Here is a 14,982-nt window from a genome sequence, read left to right as displayed (position 1 = left end):
GGACCGTCTGCAGCGGGCAGCAGGAGCCTTCCTGAGGTTTGGGTGTTACATCTGGACAACTTGCGCCGAGAGAAAAACAATCCGGAAATGCATGTTACTATTTCACATAGTAATTATTTGCAGAGAATGAGTCAATTTCATTGCTAATTTCTCCCTTACAAGTGTCCTAGGAAATCACGTGGTACTTTTCCTTCCGTTTCCCATTAGGTCAATGAGGTGCTAATGACCCTTCCTGTCAGCGCAGCTGGTGGGTCAATCAGAGTGAGCAGGAGCGGACGATACGTTACCCTAGAGACAGATTTCAGACTGAGGGTTTCCTATGACACCGATCACTCGGTGGAAGTGAAGGTGCCCACCACCTATTTCAACAGGACCTGTGGCATGTGCGGTAACTTTAACGGTCGGAGACAGGATGACTATATGATGCCCGATGGGCAGCAAGCCAAGAACTCTAATGAGCTGGGAAACAGCTGGCGTGTCATGGACGACGATCCCTCTTGCGGTGGCATCCCACCACCAGACCCCTGCCCTGCAGACCGGGAGAACCTCTACAGAACAGACAGATTCTGTGGCATGATAACCCAGAGGCCTGGCCCCTTTGCCGTCTGCCACTCCGTGATCAATCCTGAGAGCATCTTTGAGAGCTGCGTCTATGACCTCTGTGCGCTGAATGGGAGTGAGGAGCTCCTGTGTAGCGCTCTGGCGACCTACGCGGATGCGTGTCAGGAAGCCGGGGTGACGCTCCCCCCCTGGAGAAATGCCACCTTCTGCGGTGAGTAGCAAATCTGGAGCATCCAGTCCTTGTTCAGCAAACAAATTTGTTCTTTATTGACCTTACGTGGTTGTGAAGAACCCTTGTCACTACGTCTGTCTCCCTGTGGGGCGTGTTTCCAAGGGGGCTTTGTCGATCTTAATTCTCTTCCCCTCGTTACCCTTTCAGCTCCCACCTGCTCTGCTCCCAACAGCCACTACGAGCCTTGTATGACTGCCTGCCCTGCCACATGTCTGGACCGCCTCGCCCCCGAGAACTGCAGCAAGCCCTGTGTCGAGGGCTGCGCGTGTAATTCTGGATTCGTGCTCAGCGGAAGCGCCTGTGTGCCAGAAGCCAAGTGTGGCTGTGTGTTCCAGGACATATACTACAGTGTGAGTGAAACCACGGACCTCAGCGCCCTGGGTGGGGAACTGATCTGCCAGCATCACCCTCTTTAATGGCATCCGTTCATGCATTTCTTGTGTGTGTCTCCCGGCAGGAAGGAGAGCGCGTTGTGACGGAGAACTGCACGAGCCGTTGTGAGTGTCTTGGAAATGGCATCATGACGTGCAGTGAGCTGTCTTGTGGTCCAGATGAGATCTGCAAGATTCAAAATGGCCTGCGGGGATGTTATCCCGCCGGCAGCGCGACGTGCCACATCTACGGTGACCCACATTACACCACCTTTGATGGGAAACTTCACCACTTCCAGGGTGCCTGCAACTACACCGTGGTGGAGACCTGCGATAACTCCTCTGGCAGTTTTAGGGTTACCACCCGAAATGAACACCGGGGCAGCCCCAGCTGGACAGCCATTAACTCCGTCGCTCTCACCCTGGATGGCGTCCACATTGCCCTCAGGAAGAACAGGATGGTCTACGTAAGCGCCTATCTCATCTTCATCCGGAATGTATTCCGTTGTGTGCTTTTTATGTCATGTGAATCTGCTTTAACTAGCCTATAGTCTTTCTTAAACTCTCAATGCGTTACAAGAAATAGGCCCCTTGAGATCTTGGAATCCATGTCAGCAAATACTGTCTAGTGACTTGAATTAAGAACAAGAGTCCTCATTACTTGGGTGAGCTTGGGTGACCCGCTTACCCTCTCTGTTTCTCAGTGCACCTGTCTGTACAGTCCGCATCAAAATTCATTCTCGCCTCCCAGTGATTAGTGAAGTTAAGCGATTGGAGATTTATAGTGCCTGAGAATAATGACTTTCTTTCCAAGCCATTCATAACTAGAGAAGGTGTAAAAGAGCATGTGTTGGGAGTAAACATTTTAAAATCAGCCGGCCGTGATCACTTGCACCCAAGAGTTCTCGAATGGCTGGGGGAGATCTCTGGCCCACTGAGGTTGATTTTTAATAAATCTCGGACTACCAGGGACCTCCCAGAAGACTGGAAGAGTGAGAAAGTTGTGTCAAGAGTTAAAAATGACAAGTGGTGTGACCCTGGTAATGATGTGGAGAATCGTCGTCCTTTAGGGCTACATCTATTGGGGTTCTGCGGGGATCAGTTCTAAAACGGGCACTAATCAGTATTTCTATCAATGATTTGAAAGCAAATATAAGTTGATAGCTGTGATTCAAATGGTGGATGACACAAAGACTGAGGACGTACTAAAATAATGATGAGGACAGGGCAGTCATACAGAGCCGTCTGGATCCTGGTAAGCGGGGCCCACTCAGAGACAATGTAGTTTTGGGTACACGCACACAGGGAAGTAGTGAGTTGAAGCCGGCAGGTGATTTTACCTGTGCGTGCGGCATTCTTGAGGCTGATAACAGAGTACTGCGGACACCAGTTCCGGTGCTCACCTTTTAAAAAGACTTTACCGAAAGGGGAGAGGGTGCAGAGAAGAGCCCCGAAAATGCAAGGGGGCTTGCGTGGTTTGGATGTGGCAAATATTTCCATAAATTCCAGTGCTTTTTAAAAGCCAAGAAGTGTTCTACAGATGGTTTTTGTTTACACTTTACAAATGCCATGTCTGGAAAAGTCTGTGCCCCAGAATATTTTTCTTCATTCTGCACTATATGCAAGATATGAAAAAGCAAGGGTCTTTGGGAACATGACAGTGCAGAACATACACTTTTCCTTCTGTCCTTCTTTCCCATTCAGATTAATGGTGCCCTGGCCTCTCCCCCTAAAACTCCTCTCCCTGGAGTGACCGTTTCACTCATCGGACGCTACGTACAAATTACTACCACCCTGGGCGTCCAGCTGCAGTTCAATGGGGACCACGAGCTCTTTGTAAGAGTGACTGAGAAGTACAAAGGGCGGCTGTGCGGATTGTGCGGGACGTACACGGGGACCCAGCAGGACGACTTCACGAGACCTGATGGGGTCGTGGTGGCAGACGCCAATGAATTTGGAGCCAGCTGGAGGGTGCCTGACGATGAGTGGCCGTGAGTCATTGTTGATTAACAGTCCCTAGGTAGACAGCGCACTGGAAAGTGAGACTGTTGATCTAGGTTCAGTCTGGCATTAGCAAGACTAAATGCACACGTTGGCATTACCAATTATGTTACCTATTTATACGCAGAAGCGACTTCTAGATGGGTTGTCTCCTGGACCCAGTGCAAAGGAAATGTTATTTCCATCCTGACTCCACTCAGGTTATTCCGCTTTTCCCCTGCGAGAGGACGTCCTGTTTTCCTTTTCTCCTGCGAATGAGAGTAGCAATATTGATTCTGACAGAGGGCTTGTCCCCATGAAGAATTACTTTGCACAAGCCAGGGTGTGAGTCTACCCTGCACTAATCTGCCACGGGCTGACGGTCCTATTTCAAAGAGGACTAGATCAAGTCTCCGGACCAAACTGTCCCCTCCGGGCAGAGCGAGCACTCGAGCCGACCTGCTCCTGTTGCTCGGGCCGGTGTAGGTGGGAGCAGCCCCTCCCGCAGCAGAACCTGCCAGGGACGCGGCTCTGCATTACATGGCAGCCTGTCTGCACAGGGCCCGAGTCCCTAACATCACCGCTTGGGCCCTACGCACTCCCTGCAGCAGCACCCCCACCCTGCAAGACTGGGCCCCTGGGTGGCAGCAGGGCAGCTGTGCTGCCCATCCCCAGGAATCTCTCTCTCCTTAGCTCCTGGTACTTCAGCAGTGTTGCTCTCCAGGGCAGCGAGTGGCTCATGTCCTCCTTCCCTTTCCTATCTGTTTGTCTCCTGGAGCTACACAATGTCTTTTAAGGGAGGTCATGGATGCCGGATAGTCTGTGTAGCAAGGAGACATTTCATCCAAAGTCAAATTTCAAACCTTTTCCGTGCATAAACTAAGAGAAGCCAAACCCAAGGTGCAAAGAGAATACAAAGGGCCTCAATACTCCCCCGGAAGGCGCCCAACTTTTAGAGAGAAATAGGAAGGTATGGCCCATTTTAAAAGAGACCCTGAACTGCGGAATCACTAACAGGGCTTCTCCATCCTCTTGTTCTGAAAGGCAATGGGACACATCCTCAGCCTCAAGCAGTGGTCCCCAAACGTTTTTGTCCATGCCTCCCCTTTTCCTGGTCCATGACTCCCCGGGAGCAACGGTTGGGAGCGGGGCTGGTGCTGCAGCTGGAGCCTCGGCTGGGAGTGGGGCCGGCAGGTGGATGCCTGAAGCCAGGGGCCGCGGCCAGGAGCGGAGCTGGGATCCAGTGTGCGAGGTCGGGGCCGGACCTGCAGCTGGGGCCGGGGAGCAGGGCTGGAGTAGCTGGGGCCGGAGCAGGACTGGGTGGCGCTACTTCCCCGCGCCCCATGGGGGCTGGTCTGGGCCTCCCTGGGCCTCCTCAAAGGTTCCTGTGCGCCCCCCTCGGGGAGCAAGACCCACAGCCTGAGGACCACTGGCCTAAAGAATAACAGACTCGAAAGTGAATAAAGGTCTCAGGATTTCAAACTCCGCATGTAATAACGTGCCCTTTACTTTGTATTCATGTTGGTGGATGATTTGCAGTCCTTGGAGAGGTGCCTCAGGTTGGATTTGAGCATTTCTGGCAACGGACGCATATTTACTCTCAATTTTTAAAGAGAATTGTCTACTTTCAGATCCCCAGGCCTGCGTAAGCTTGTGTTCCTTTGTGTTCTCTAGGTGTGATACAACGATCCTGCCACCGGTAACGTGCACTCCCTCCGAGCAGCTGGCAGCTGAGGAGCGGTGTGGAATCCTAACGCACCGCGACGGCCCATTCGCACCCTGCCGTTCTGCGGTGCCACCCCACCTGTACCTTGAGAGCTGTGTCTACGACCAGTGTGCCACAGGAGGAAGCTCTGAGCAGCTCTGCAATGATCTGGAATCGTATGCGGCAGCCTGTGCAGAGGCAGGAGTCTCTCTTGGGGAATGGACGGCGGACACTATCTGCGGTAAATTTCAGCCGGTATCAGTAGATGCCTATGTGCCAAATTGTACACCCACGGCATTTGTGGGGAGGAGCATTTAGTCACTGTTCCTACAGTGCAATCACAAAGCGGGAGTTGCATGGTAGAAGGTGCCATCTTATTTGTGCAGATAAGAACATCTCTAATAGCAGTACACTGGCTGTAGCCACAGGGGAGCAAGAAAAGCCCTTGACCAGTGTTTTTCCAAAGTTTCCTCTCTGACCGCAGCTTTCTTCGGAGTGCTGCTTTTCCTGGCATGTTTGTACTGGCATGTTAGCCATAACTCCTTCCACTTGGCAAATGCTATATTTTAAAATGTCTGTAGTCTGAGGGAGAAAGTCATTCGCTACCGCAGACGTGACAGGTGCGTAGGAAGTTCCTGCTCCGGGAGCTAGCGTTGGGAGACAGGGAGAAGCCTCCTTTGGGATCGTCACAGGAAATATCACCTCTCTCCTGTTCCTTTTCCAATTCCTCCAGCTCCTTGTAACATGTCCTGTTCGTTTGACACTGACTTCTGTGACTGGACACAGTCAGTCTCTGACAGCTTGGACTGGAAACGCCACCGGGGGCCAACCTCCTCGCCAAACACGGGACCCTCGTACGACCACACGACAGGAGGTAGGGACTGCAGCCTCCACCTAGCTCTCTTGCGTAATGACGTGGTTAGTAGGAAAGGAATTCAGGAGCAGGCTGGAAGGGCCTTTGGGTCAAATACAGAGTCCAGGCCTCTCGGGGCAGATCCAGAGCCCACGGAGGTCAAGGAGAAGACTCCCATTAAGATCAACAAGCCTCGGATTACTAGAGGATGAATGGTATCCAGGGTGAAAATATTATATCACAAAAAATCAGTGACTTTCCTCATTGGAAGAGACCGGATATCTTATTTAGCCGAAACCGGCTCTTGCAACCACAACAAAACATCTCCCTGTGGCCTGCAAAGTAACAAACCTAGATGACTGGATAAATAAATGGAAAGGAAGGAGCTGAGAGCACTGTTTGGAGTCTCTCCTGGAATTGTGTGTGCTTCCCGTAGAAACACTGGCAACAGAATTCTATATCACTTGTGTTCCATTAAGGATCGAATGTCGGCTGTGATGTTTATGCTCTTAGGAGTGTTATCATTGTTTGTCATGTCCTACAGCTTGTACATTCCTTCGTAACACTCTGTTTGTTTCAGATGGTTACTTCATCTACTTGCAAGCGAGCGAGGCCAGCTCTGGAGCTGTGGCTCACTTGCAGAGTCCTGTGTGCAGTGCCAATGGACCCCATTGTTTCCGCTTCTGGTATCACATGTACGGAGTGGCTCGCACAATGGCACTGAGAGTTTATGTCGCTGAGGGTGCAGCACCACGTCTGGTCTGGTCAGAGACAGGAAATAAGGGCGATAGGTGGAACTTGGCAGAAGTCACTGTGTATAGCGGAGGAAATATGCAGGTAGGTGAAATCATTTGCCTTGACTCTTACGATGATAGGGCTTTAATGAAGAACAAATGGGTATGAAAGAAACTAACTCTGGCAACTTCCCCTTCCCCTAGATCCTCCTGGAGGGACAGCGGGGTGAAGATTTCCGCAGTGACGTAGCAGTGGATGATGTATCTCTAATAAACGGATATTGCCCAGGTACAGCGCATCATGTCAGAGTTTCTGTTTTTATGGACAGGGCTACTTGGTGATCATGGTCAGTGTTTCCTTTGTTTGGAACAAGAACATGTGAATTACAGAACATCTCTATGACATTGTCTCCTTGTAGGAGATGTACCTCCAACAACTGTGAGCACCACATCAACCTCCTCTACCCCTTCTGTAGGGACAACCACACCACCTCCGTCGCCAAGTTCAGGTGAATTTCTCTGATATAAATGACTCCTTAAAGATCTGCAATTAATTGGCATGTCACGCCGATCGTCAGGTTCTGCACAGCTCTTCTGCTCTTACTCCGTGTGAATGGGAGGGCAGAATACGTCCCAAAGCTTAGAAAGGATCCAGGCGACTAGCAGTGTTGTTGTAGCCATCTCGATCCGAGGAAATTAGAGAGACAAGGTGGATGAGGTCATATCTTGTATTAGACCAGCGTGTGTTGGAAAGAGAGCCAAGCATTTGAGCTGCCACCTTGACATTTGCAGGAACATTCTGAGTGAGTTTCCCGTACCTGAAGAAGAGCTCTGTGTAAGCTTGACACCTTTTCTCTTTGTTTCAAAGTTGCCAAAATGTTTTGCTTTGTTTTGACTCAATTTTTTTCTGCTTTTCGATTTGCTGAATTTTTTTTAAAGTCGTTTTCAGTTCAGTCAGAAACAAAATATTTTTTGATTTTTTTGGAATTTCCAGGGAATAAAAAAAATTCTTTATTTGTTCATGTCAAGATTCCTTCCCCACTCTGAACCTAGGATACAGATGTGGGGACCTGCATGAAAGACCCCCTAAGCTTATTCTTACCAGCTTAGGTTAAAACTTCCCCAAGGTACAAACTTTTACCTTTTGTCCTTGGACCTCATGCTGCCACTACCAAGCGTGTTAAATAAAGAACAGGGAAAAAGCCCACTTGGAGACTTCTTCCGCCCAAAATATCCCCCCAAGCCCTACACCCTCTTTCTTGGGGAAGGCTTGATAAAAATCCTCACCAATTTGCATACGTGAACACAGACCCAAACCCTTGGATCTTAAAAACAACAAAAAAGCAATCAGGTTCTTAAAAGAAGAATTTTAATTAAAGAAAAAGTTAAAGAAACACCTCTGTAATCAGGATGGTGAATACCTTACAGAGTAATTAGATTCAAAACACAGAGAATCCCTCTTGGCAAAACCTTAAGTTACAAAAAGACACAAATACAGGAATATACATTCCATTCAGCACAACTTATTTACCAGCCATTTAAACAAAACAGAAATCTTACGCATCTCTAGCTAGATAACTTACTAAATTCTAAGACTCCCTTCCTTTTCTGTTCCCTGCAAAAAGCATCACACAGACAGACAGACCCTTTGTTTCCCCCCTCCTCCAGATTTTAAACTATCTTGTCTCCTCATTGGTCATTTTGGGCAGGTGCCAGCGAGGTTATCTTAGCTTCTTAACCCTTTACAGGTAAAAGGACTTTGCCTCTGGCCAGGAGGCATTTTATAGCACTGTATGCAGAAAGGTGGTTACTCTTCCCTTTATATTTATGACAGTCCAGCTCTAATGAGAATGATTATACAAAAGGGGTCTGAAGCAAGGTGGCAGAGGCAGTCTACATTCCAGCATTTTCCTAACTTTACAGTGCTTGACTTTGGGAACTTAATTTTCGAATGTTATTTACTGTGTCTAACAATTATTTATATTGCAGTAGCATTTACAGGCCCTAATTTTGTTCTGTATGCATACGTTCTAAGAGACAATCCCTAACAGAAAAATATTATGATCAAACTTAGAAAAAACAAGACAAAACAACTTTTAGTGGCAATTAGGTTGCACCAAGACACAGCTGTGCACAAAAAACCTGAAGAGAATGGAAGGAGATACATGAAGGGGGAAAAAGTTCCTTTCCTTTAGATTGTCTAAAACATTGTCAAAAAAACTCCAGCACTAAGTTTAACATCCATCTCCAACCAATATTAAAAAGGCAATATGCACCATGGTTTAATCAACCTTACCCTCAACATGATTCTATCTCAGTTACATCAAGGGTACGCATACCTGACTTTCACAGGTTTCAGACATTCAGGAATCAGAAGAGTTGCTGTGTTAGTCTGTATCAGCAAAAACAACAAGGAGTCCTTGAGGAACCTTAGAGACAAAAAAATTTATATGGGCATAAGCTATCGTGGGAAAACTACAAGACTGTGGCTGCGAATAAATCCTTCTGTCTGCTCACAGAGGAGGACGGGGGGGGGGTGTTAAAGACAAGTTCCGTCTGTTTATAATGAGGCATTATTAGAGCTATTGCATTTTGAGATATGCCATGCGCTCAGTGTTTCTCGAATCACATTTCTCCTGATCACATGATCATTTCCAGTCTAAGAGGAAACTGTTCAAGAGTCGTCCTAATCTACTCTTCACAGAACAGAGTGACCAACCTCTTCATGTTATTTCCTTTGTATATTTTGCCAGGAAAGTCCCCGACCACAGCAACTCCAATGACAGCAGAGCCCTGTCAGACAGGTAACGTGGGTTCCTCCGTGTTGGACAAATCTCCTCCCCATTCACATGTGGGGTGAGAAATTGGTGCCTGACTGCAGATTACGTTTCCACCCTAATAGCTGTTTGAAAACTCCACATTTATGTTTTAGGAAGGCAAATCCAACGGTAATGCTGACCAGTCCCCCAGGTAGAGTTATTCCATCGGTGCGACCCAAAACCTTTTCACCTTACAAATGGTAAAGCAGCTGGTAGCTCTAGCCAAGTGTGGAACTAGTGCAGGTTTGTCTAAGCCTTTGAGTCTTGCTGGAGGACAACCTGGGGCTAGCCCTAGTGCTCGGGGTCAGACCAGACAGAGCAAACTTGCAAACTCTTCTCAGAGGCACTTAACCACATCTTATTTGCTTCCGTTTACTACGTCTCTTCTGGGTTTGGCTCCAACTTAGAACCAAAGCCTTAGCGTTAGAGCTGAGATTCAACGTTTTCCAAGAGTGCTCTTTTTTAACAATGAATTTTTGGTTCTGTGTCCTCCATTTCTAGGTAACAGAGTTTGAAAAATCCATGAGATATTTCCAGTGGGTTTCACGCAACCACAATGCTATTGTCAGTTTCCTAGGTGTTCAGAAATCACATTGCTGGGTATAGCCGAGGAACATGAACACTGTATTGGTTGTAAAAGGAAGTGGTCACTTCTGGTGAAAGCAGGATACAGGGAGTCACGTCATCTTGTTATTATTCTGTGAGATGCCACTGACTTGTAGTGGAGCCTTGTGCTCGTCACTTAGCTTCTCAAGTGGCGAAATGGGTTGCGATAATGGGAGCTTCCTCTCTTGAGATCTGCACTTCCAGAAATTAATATGACCTGACGGTGACCACTCCTGCTTCTTCCCGTGGCCCACTCCCCCTGTGAGAGCAGGGTTCAGATCTTGTCCCCGATCAGAAGGGAAAATGAGTTTGGAAGGTCTCAGCCTAGTTTCCGCATCACCAGATCAAGACCCACATCAGGGAGGACGACTTCCCTGAGTTTCCAGGGAACCTCGCAGATGTCTTCCAGTTACAGCACAATGGCATTTAGGGATGGGGCAGCTTGCCTGCCTCCTCCCCACTCTGTTCCCGGTCGATGCTGTTTCTGTGAGCTCTGAAGTGGCGTGAGCAGGAAGTGCGCACCAACAGGAAGTGCTCGGTGGAGCGCAAGTGACAGGGGTGCAGTTACGTGGGAGGGATTTGCAGGGGATAAATCCACGTTTCTTCCTTTTAAGGCCGTGCCACCTGCAGTGCCTCAGGGGACCCGCATTACTACACGTTTGATGGCCGAGTTCACCATTTCATGGGAAACTGCACTTACACCCTCTCCAAAGTGTGCAACGGCTCCAGGGGGCTTCCACCCTTTGACGTGTCCACCACCAACGAGCACAGGGGCTCCAATACCAAAGTTTCCTATGTAAAGTCGGTGCACGTGGATGTCTATGGAACTCAGATTTCCTTGCTGAAGAACAGGAAAGTGACTGTAAGTGAAATGTTATTTAAAAGGAGTATTTTAATCATCTGACATGCTTAAACTGAGACCTGCAAAAATGGAGACATTTGATTGGACGTAAAGGTCACATGGTGGGTTTCTGTTTTCTCATTGGTTGGGTGTGCTTCTTAGAATGAGGCTTCCCCGGAGAATACTCAGGATTGGCAGTTGAAAATGGCTCTCTGTGAACTTTCTGTCAGATTTCCTCCAAATTCCCAGTGTGAATGAGAACATTCCTGCCAGTGAACTCGTTGGCTAGACTATTCATGGGCGATTCCCTGGGAATTATGGGGGTAGCTAGTCGTGACCAGACTTTCCCAACGTGTTGTTCAGGTGAATGGCACCAGAAGGAACCTGCCCGTGGTGATTGAAAACAAGATCAAGGTCCAGATCAGCGGGCGCTACGTGCTTTTGGAAACTGATTTTGGTCTCTGGGTCAGATTTGACGGCAATCACTATGTGGAGGTCTCAGTGTCCGGTTGTTACAAGGGCCAGCTCTGTGGCCTGTGTGGTGAGTATCCCTGTTCTTCAGTACCGTCAAGTCATACGATCAGGAGCTTTTCAATGAATCATGCAGTTTGGGGATTGGTTGGGTTTTTTTGTCCCATCTTATGTTTATCCCAGAGTAATCTAGTCTGTCTTGTATAGACTGCAATGTTGGTCACTGGATTGAAGGAACCATCATTGTCCGGGTACCTGGCAAACGTAACTTACAAGAAATCTGGTTACCCAGGCGTTAACTCTTGTGTCAGAAATGACAACTGCAGATGTATTTTTAACAGGAGAGGAATCTCACATTCAACACATTCATAAACTGCAGTCTAAATATTATCGCAGTCCTACCCTGGATGCCTCTGGTCCAGGTCCCCTCGTATCTTTTTTCTCTTATTTGCATCGCAGCATGTCTGTCCTCTTTGATTGGGACTATCCGGCCTAATCTATGCTTTTCATTTCTTTCAACTTGGAAACGAGAATAAAACTTTCAGGCCCTTCTTGTGGGTCAGGACAGATTTCCAAATCCCTGTTTAGGAGCCGTCCTGAGCTTTTCTGCTCTGCTGTCTTGTTCCTTGCACTCACAGATGCATACTGCCTCCGCACTGTCGTAGTCACAGTCCGAGCACGGGCAAAGGCTTCTCTGATCACTGAGCCTTCTTTTTAGAGCTGCTTTTTGTTGTCCAGCTGCAGTAGAAGGTGGGTCTGCTGCAAGACAAAGCATTAGAAAATGGTCCCCTGGGGACCAATGCTGAAGTAGCCGAGGAGATGGAGTAGATAACCCAGTGTATGTCCTTTTCATGTTTAATCTCCACAATTATTTGGTATTCTTTGTCAAGCGTAACCAAATGTTGGGTGCTGTGCAGGACACAAATCGCAGGGAGCCCTTGAGAGTCCAGCAAGACGGAATAGAGCAGATGCCAGAGAGAGGTCAGAGACATGTATTTGATGCATGTAAGAGACCCAGTTCTGATCTAGTGACACAGCAAAGGAGACTCCAGGTTAACACACGTGGGTGATGAGTGAGAATCTCCGCTCTGAAGCAAGCAGAGACCAGTTAGATTGCCAGGAGACAAGCCTGGCAATACTTGAAGCTCAGCAGGTTCAACAGGGATGTATCAGGGCTGCTTCCCTCCTGAGCACCCCATTGTGGCTAAGAGAAAAGGAGGACTTGTGGCACCTTAGAGACTAACAAATTTATTTGAGCATAAGCTTTCGTGAGCTGCAGCTCACTTCATCGGATGCATACAGTGGAAAATACGGTGGGGAGATTTTATATACACAGAGAACATGAAACAATGGGTGTTACCATACACACTGTAACAAGAGTGGTCAGATAAGGTGAGCTATTACCAGCAGGAGAGCGGGGCCAGGGGGAACCTTTTGTAGTGATAATGAAGGTGGGCCATTTCCAGCAGTTAACAAGAACGTGTGAGGACGGGGGTGGAGGGGAATAAACATGGGGACATAGATTTACTTTGTGTAATGACACATCCACTCCCAGTCTTTATTCAAGCCTAAGTTAATTGTATCCAGTTTGCAAATTAATTCCAATTCAGCAGTCTCTCGTTGGAGTCTGTTTTTGAAGTTTTTTTGTTGAAGTATTGCCACTTTTAGGTCTGTAATCGAGTGACCAGAGAGATTAGAAGTGTTCTCCGACTGGTTTTTGAATGTTATAATTCCTGACCTCTGATTTGTGTCCATTTATTCTTTTATGTAGAGACTGTCCGGTTTGACCAATGTCCATGGTAGAGGGGCATAGCTGGCACATGATGGCATCTATCACATTGGTGGATGTGCAGGTGAACGAGCCTCTGATAGTGTGGCTGATGTGATTAGGCCCTATGATGGTGTCCCCTGATTAGATAAGCGGACACAGTTGGCAATGGGCTTTGTTGCAAGGATAGGTTCCTGGGTTGTTCTCAGTCAGCCATAAAAATGTTGGCATACTGTGGGGCCATGCGGGTACCCATAGCAGTGCCGCTGATTTGAAGGTATACATTGTCCCCAAATGTGAAATAGTTATGGGTGAGGACAAAGTCACCAAGTTCAGCCACCAGGTTTGCCGTGACGTTATTGGGGATACTGTTCCTGATGGCATGTACTCCATCTTTGTGTGGAATGTTGGTGTAGAGGGCTTCTACATCCAAAGTGGCCAGGATGGTGTTTTCAGAAAGATCACCGATGGATTGTAATTTCCTCAGGAAGTCAGTGGTCTCTCGAAGATAGCTGGGAGTGCTGGTAGCATAGGGCGTGAGGAGGGAGTCTACATAGCCAGACAATCCTGCTGTCAGGGTGCCAATGCCTGACATGATGGGCGTCCAGGATTTCCAGGTTTATGGATCTTGGGTCGCAGATAGAATACCCCTGGTCGGAGTTCTCGGAGTGTGTCTGTGCGGATTTGTTCTTGTGCTTTTTGAGGGACTTTCTTGAGCAGATGGTGTAGTTTTTGGCTATGCGCACCCCCGTCTGGGGCTAGTTTTTAAAAAGAAACAGTGCAAAGCTGAGGTCCCTTCCAACCCTGATATTCTGTGATTCTATGATTCTTCTTCACACCCGGGGCTCTCCTTCTGTGCCCGTCTGCTCCTGGGGAAGCTACCGTTCCCAGCCCTTCTCAGCTGGAGCTCAGCCTTCTTGCTTTGGCTTCCTTCCCCCCTCAGCCTCTCCCTGTTCTGAGGGAGAAGGCAGCATATGTGTTGCCCTCCTAGGGAGAGCTCCTCCCAGTTGGCTGGAAGAGAGAGGAGCCCTGTCCCGCTCTGCAGTACAGGAATTCCCAGGCCTGGTCCCTTACAGGGGCAGCGTCCTGGGTTTTCCCATCCAACTACTCATTCCCTAGGATCGCTTCCACTCTTCTGGCGTAGAAGCGTGGGATCCCCGTGGGATGATGTCTCCTTGAGCGTTACCCCCAGGGCTTCTAAGCCTCGGAAATGATAGAATTTGAGTGTAAGGGTGAGGGTTAGTTCTCATTGTATTGTAACCCATTTACTCGAGTCACCGTGTGATGTGACAGAATCGGAACGCCAAACCATTTGCTCCAAACACACAGACCCCTACCATTTAATCTGCCATGGAATCTTCCTCAGCTGTGAGCAGTGCGGTGTCTGAGCCGCGTAGGGAGCAGTTCGTACTCCTTCCCGGAGCGGGCACTGGTGCACATACACGCTAGCCGGTTCATTACAATGTGTTTGACAACCACACGCTAGTGTGCATTGTGGAGTTGTGAATTTCAAGTAATCTACACGTTTTTCATTTTGGATAGGTAATTACAATGGCGATGCAAAGGATGACAACCTAAAGCCGAATGGCAGCATTGCAGGAGATTCCACGGAGCTTGGAGAGAGCTGGCTGGTGGCAGAGAATAACACCATGTACGTACAGAAGGACGCTAATCAGGGGGTCTTTGCTACAAAAGCTCTAGGAAAGCGTGCTGCCTACTCAGCCGCAGGGCGCCCATCCAGGGCTCCACCACCTCGGCTCCTCCTGGGGCTGAGCACAACCATCCTCTCCCGTACACCCAAGAGCCCCCTCCCCAGCTGAGCATAAGCAGGCAGTGAGTGGCTGGCCTGCTACCATCTGCTTCGCAGGTCTGCTGTCCCCCAGTCCAGGAAGACCTGCTGGTGGGTGGGAGGTCACCTGCTGTCCCAGTCAGGAGCCGGACCGATCCACTGGTTGCCGCAGCAGCGTGTTCCACCCCTCATTCAACTCCGTCTGAGTCGTGGAGCACCCCAAGGTGCCCAGTGCGGGAATGGGAGCCCCCT

The 14,982-nt window shown here is 48.7% G+C and overlaps 1 protein-coding gene across 1 annotated transcript in view; it reads left to right on the top strand.

Annotated features, from left to right (window-relative positions):
* The window catches only part of LOC144270381 (IgGFc-binding protein-like), a 116,314-nt gene that overhangs the window by 19,315 nt on the left and 82,017 nt on the right, over positions 1 to 14,982 (top strand). The window contains exons 23-33 of the mRNA XM_077826842.1: positions 208 to 772; positions 941 to 1,143; positions 1,251 to 1,661; positions 2,869 to 3,155; positions 4,819 to 5,090; positions 5,583 to 5,723; positions 6,283 to 6,397; positions 6,856 to 6,945; positions 10,492 to 10,723; positions 11,066 to 11,243; positions 14,484 to 14,592. Coding sequence (XP_077682968.1) covers positions 208 to 772; positions 941 to 1,143; positions 1,251 to 1,661; positions 2,869 to 3,155; positions 4,819 to 5,090; positions 5,583 to 5,723; positions 6,283 to 6,397; positions 6,856 to 6,945; positions 10,492 to 10,723; positions 11,066 to 11,243; positions 14,484 to 14,592 — 2,603 coding nt within the window. The remainder of the gene's footprint in view (positions 1 to 207; positions 773 to 940; positions 1,144 to 1,250; positions 1,662 to 2,868; positions 3,156 to 4,818; positions 5,091 to 5,582; positions 5,724 to 6,282; positions 6,398 to 6,855; positions 6,946 to 10,491; positions 10,724 to 11,065; positions 11,244 to 14,483; positions 14,593 to 14,982) is intronic.

This window comes from Eretmochelys imbricata, chromosome 9 (assembly GCF_965152235.1).
Source record: "Eretmochelys imbricata isolate rEreImb1 chromosome 9, rEreImb1.hap1, whole genome shotgun sequence".
In the NCBI taxonomy this organism is placed as follows: domain Eukaryota; kingdom Metazoa; phylum Chordata; order Testudines; family Cheloniidae; genus Eretmochelys; species Eretmochelys imbricata.
Note: the sequence above shows the minus strand (reverse complement) of the source record. Positions and strands in the feature narration are given on the sequence as shown.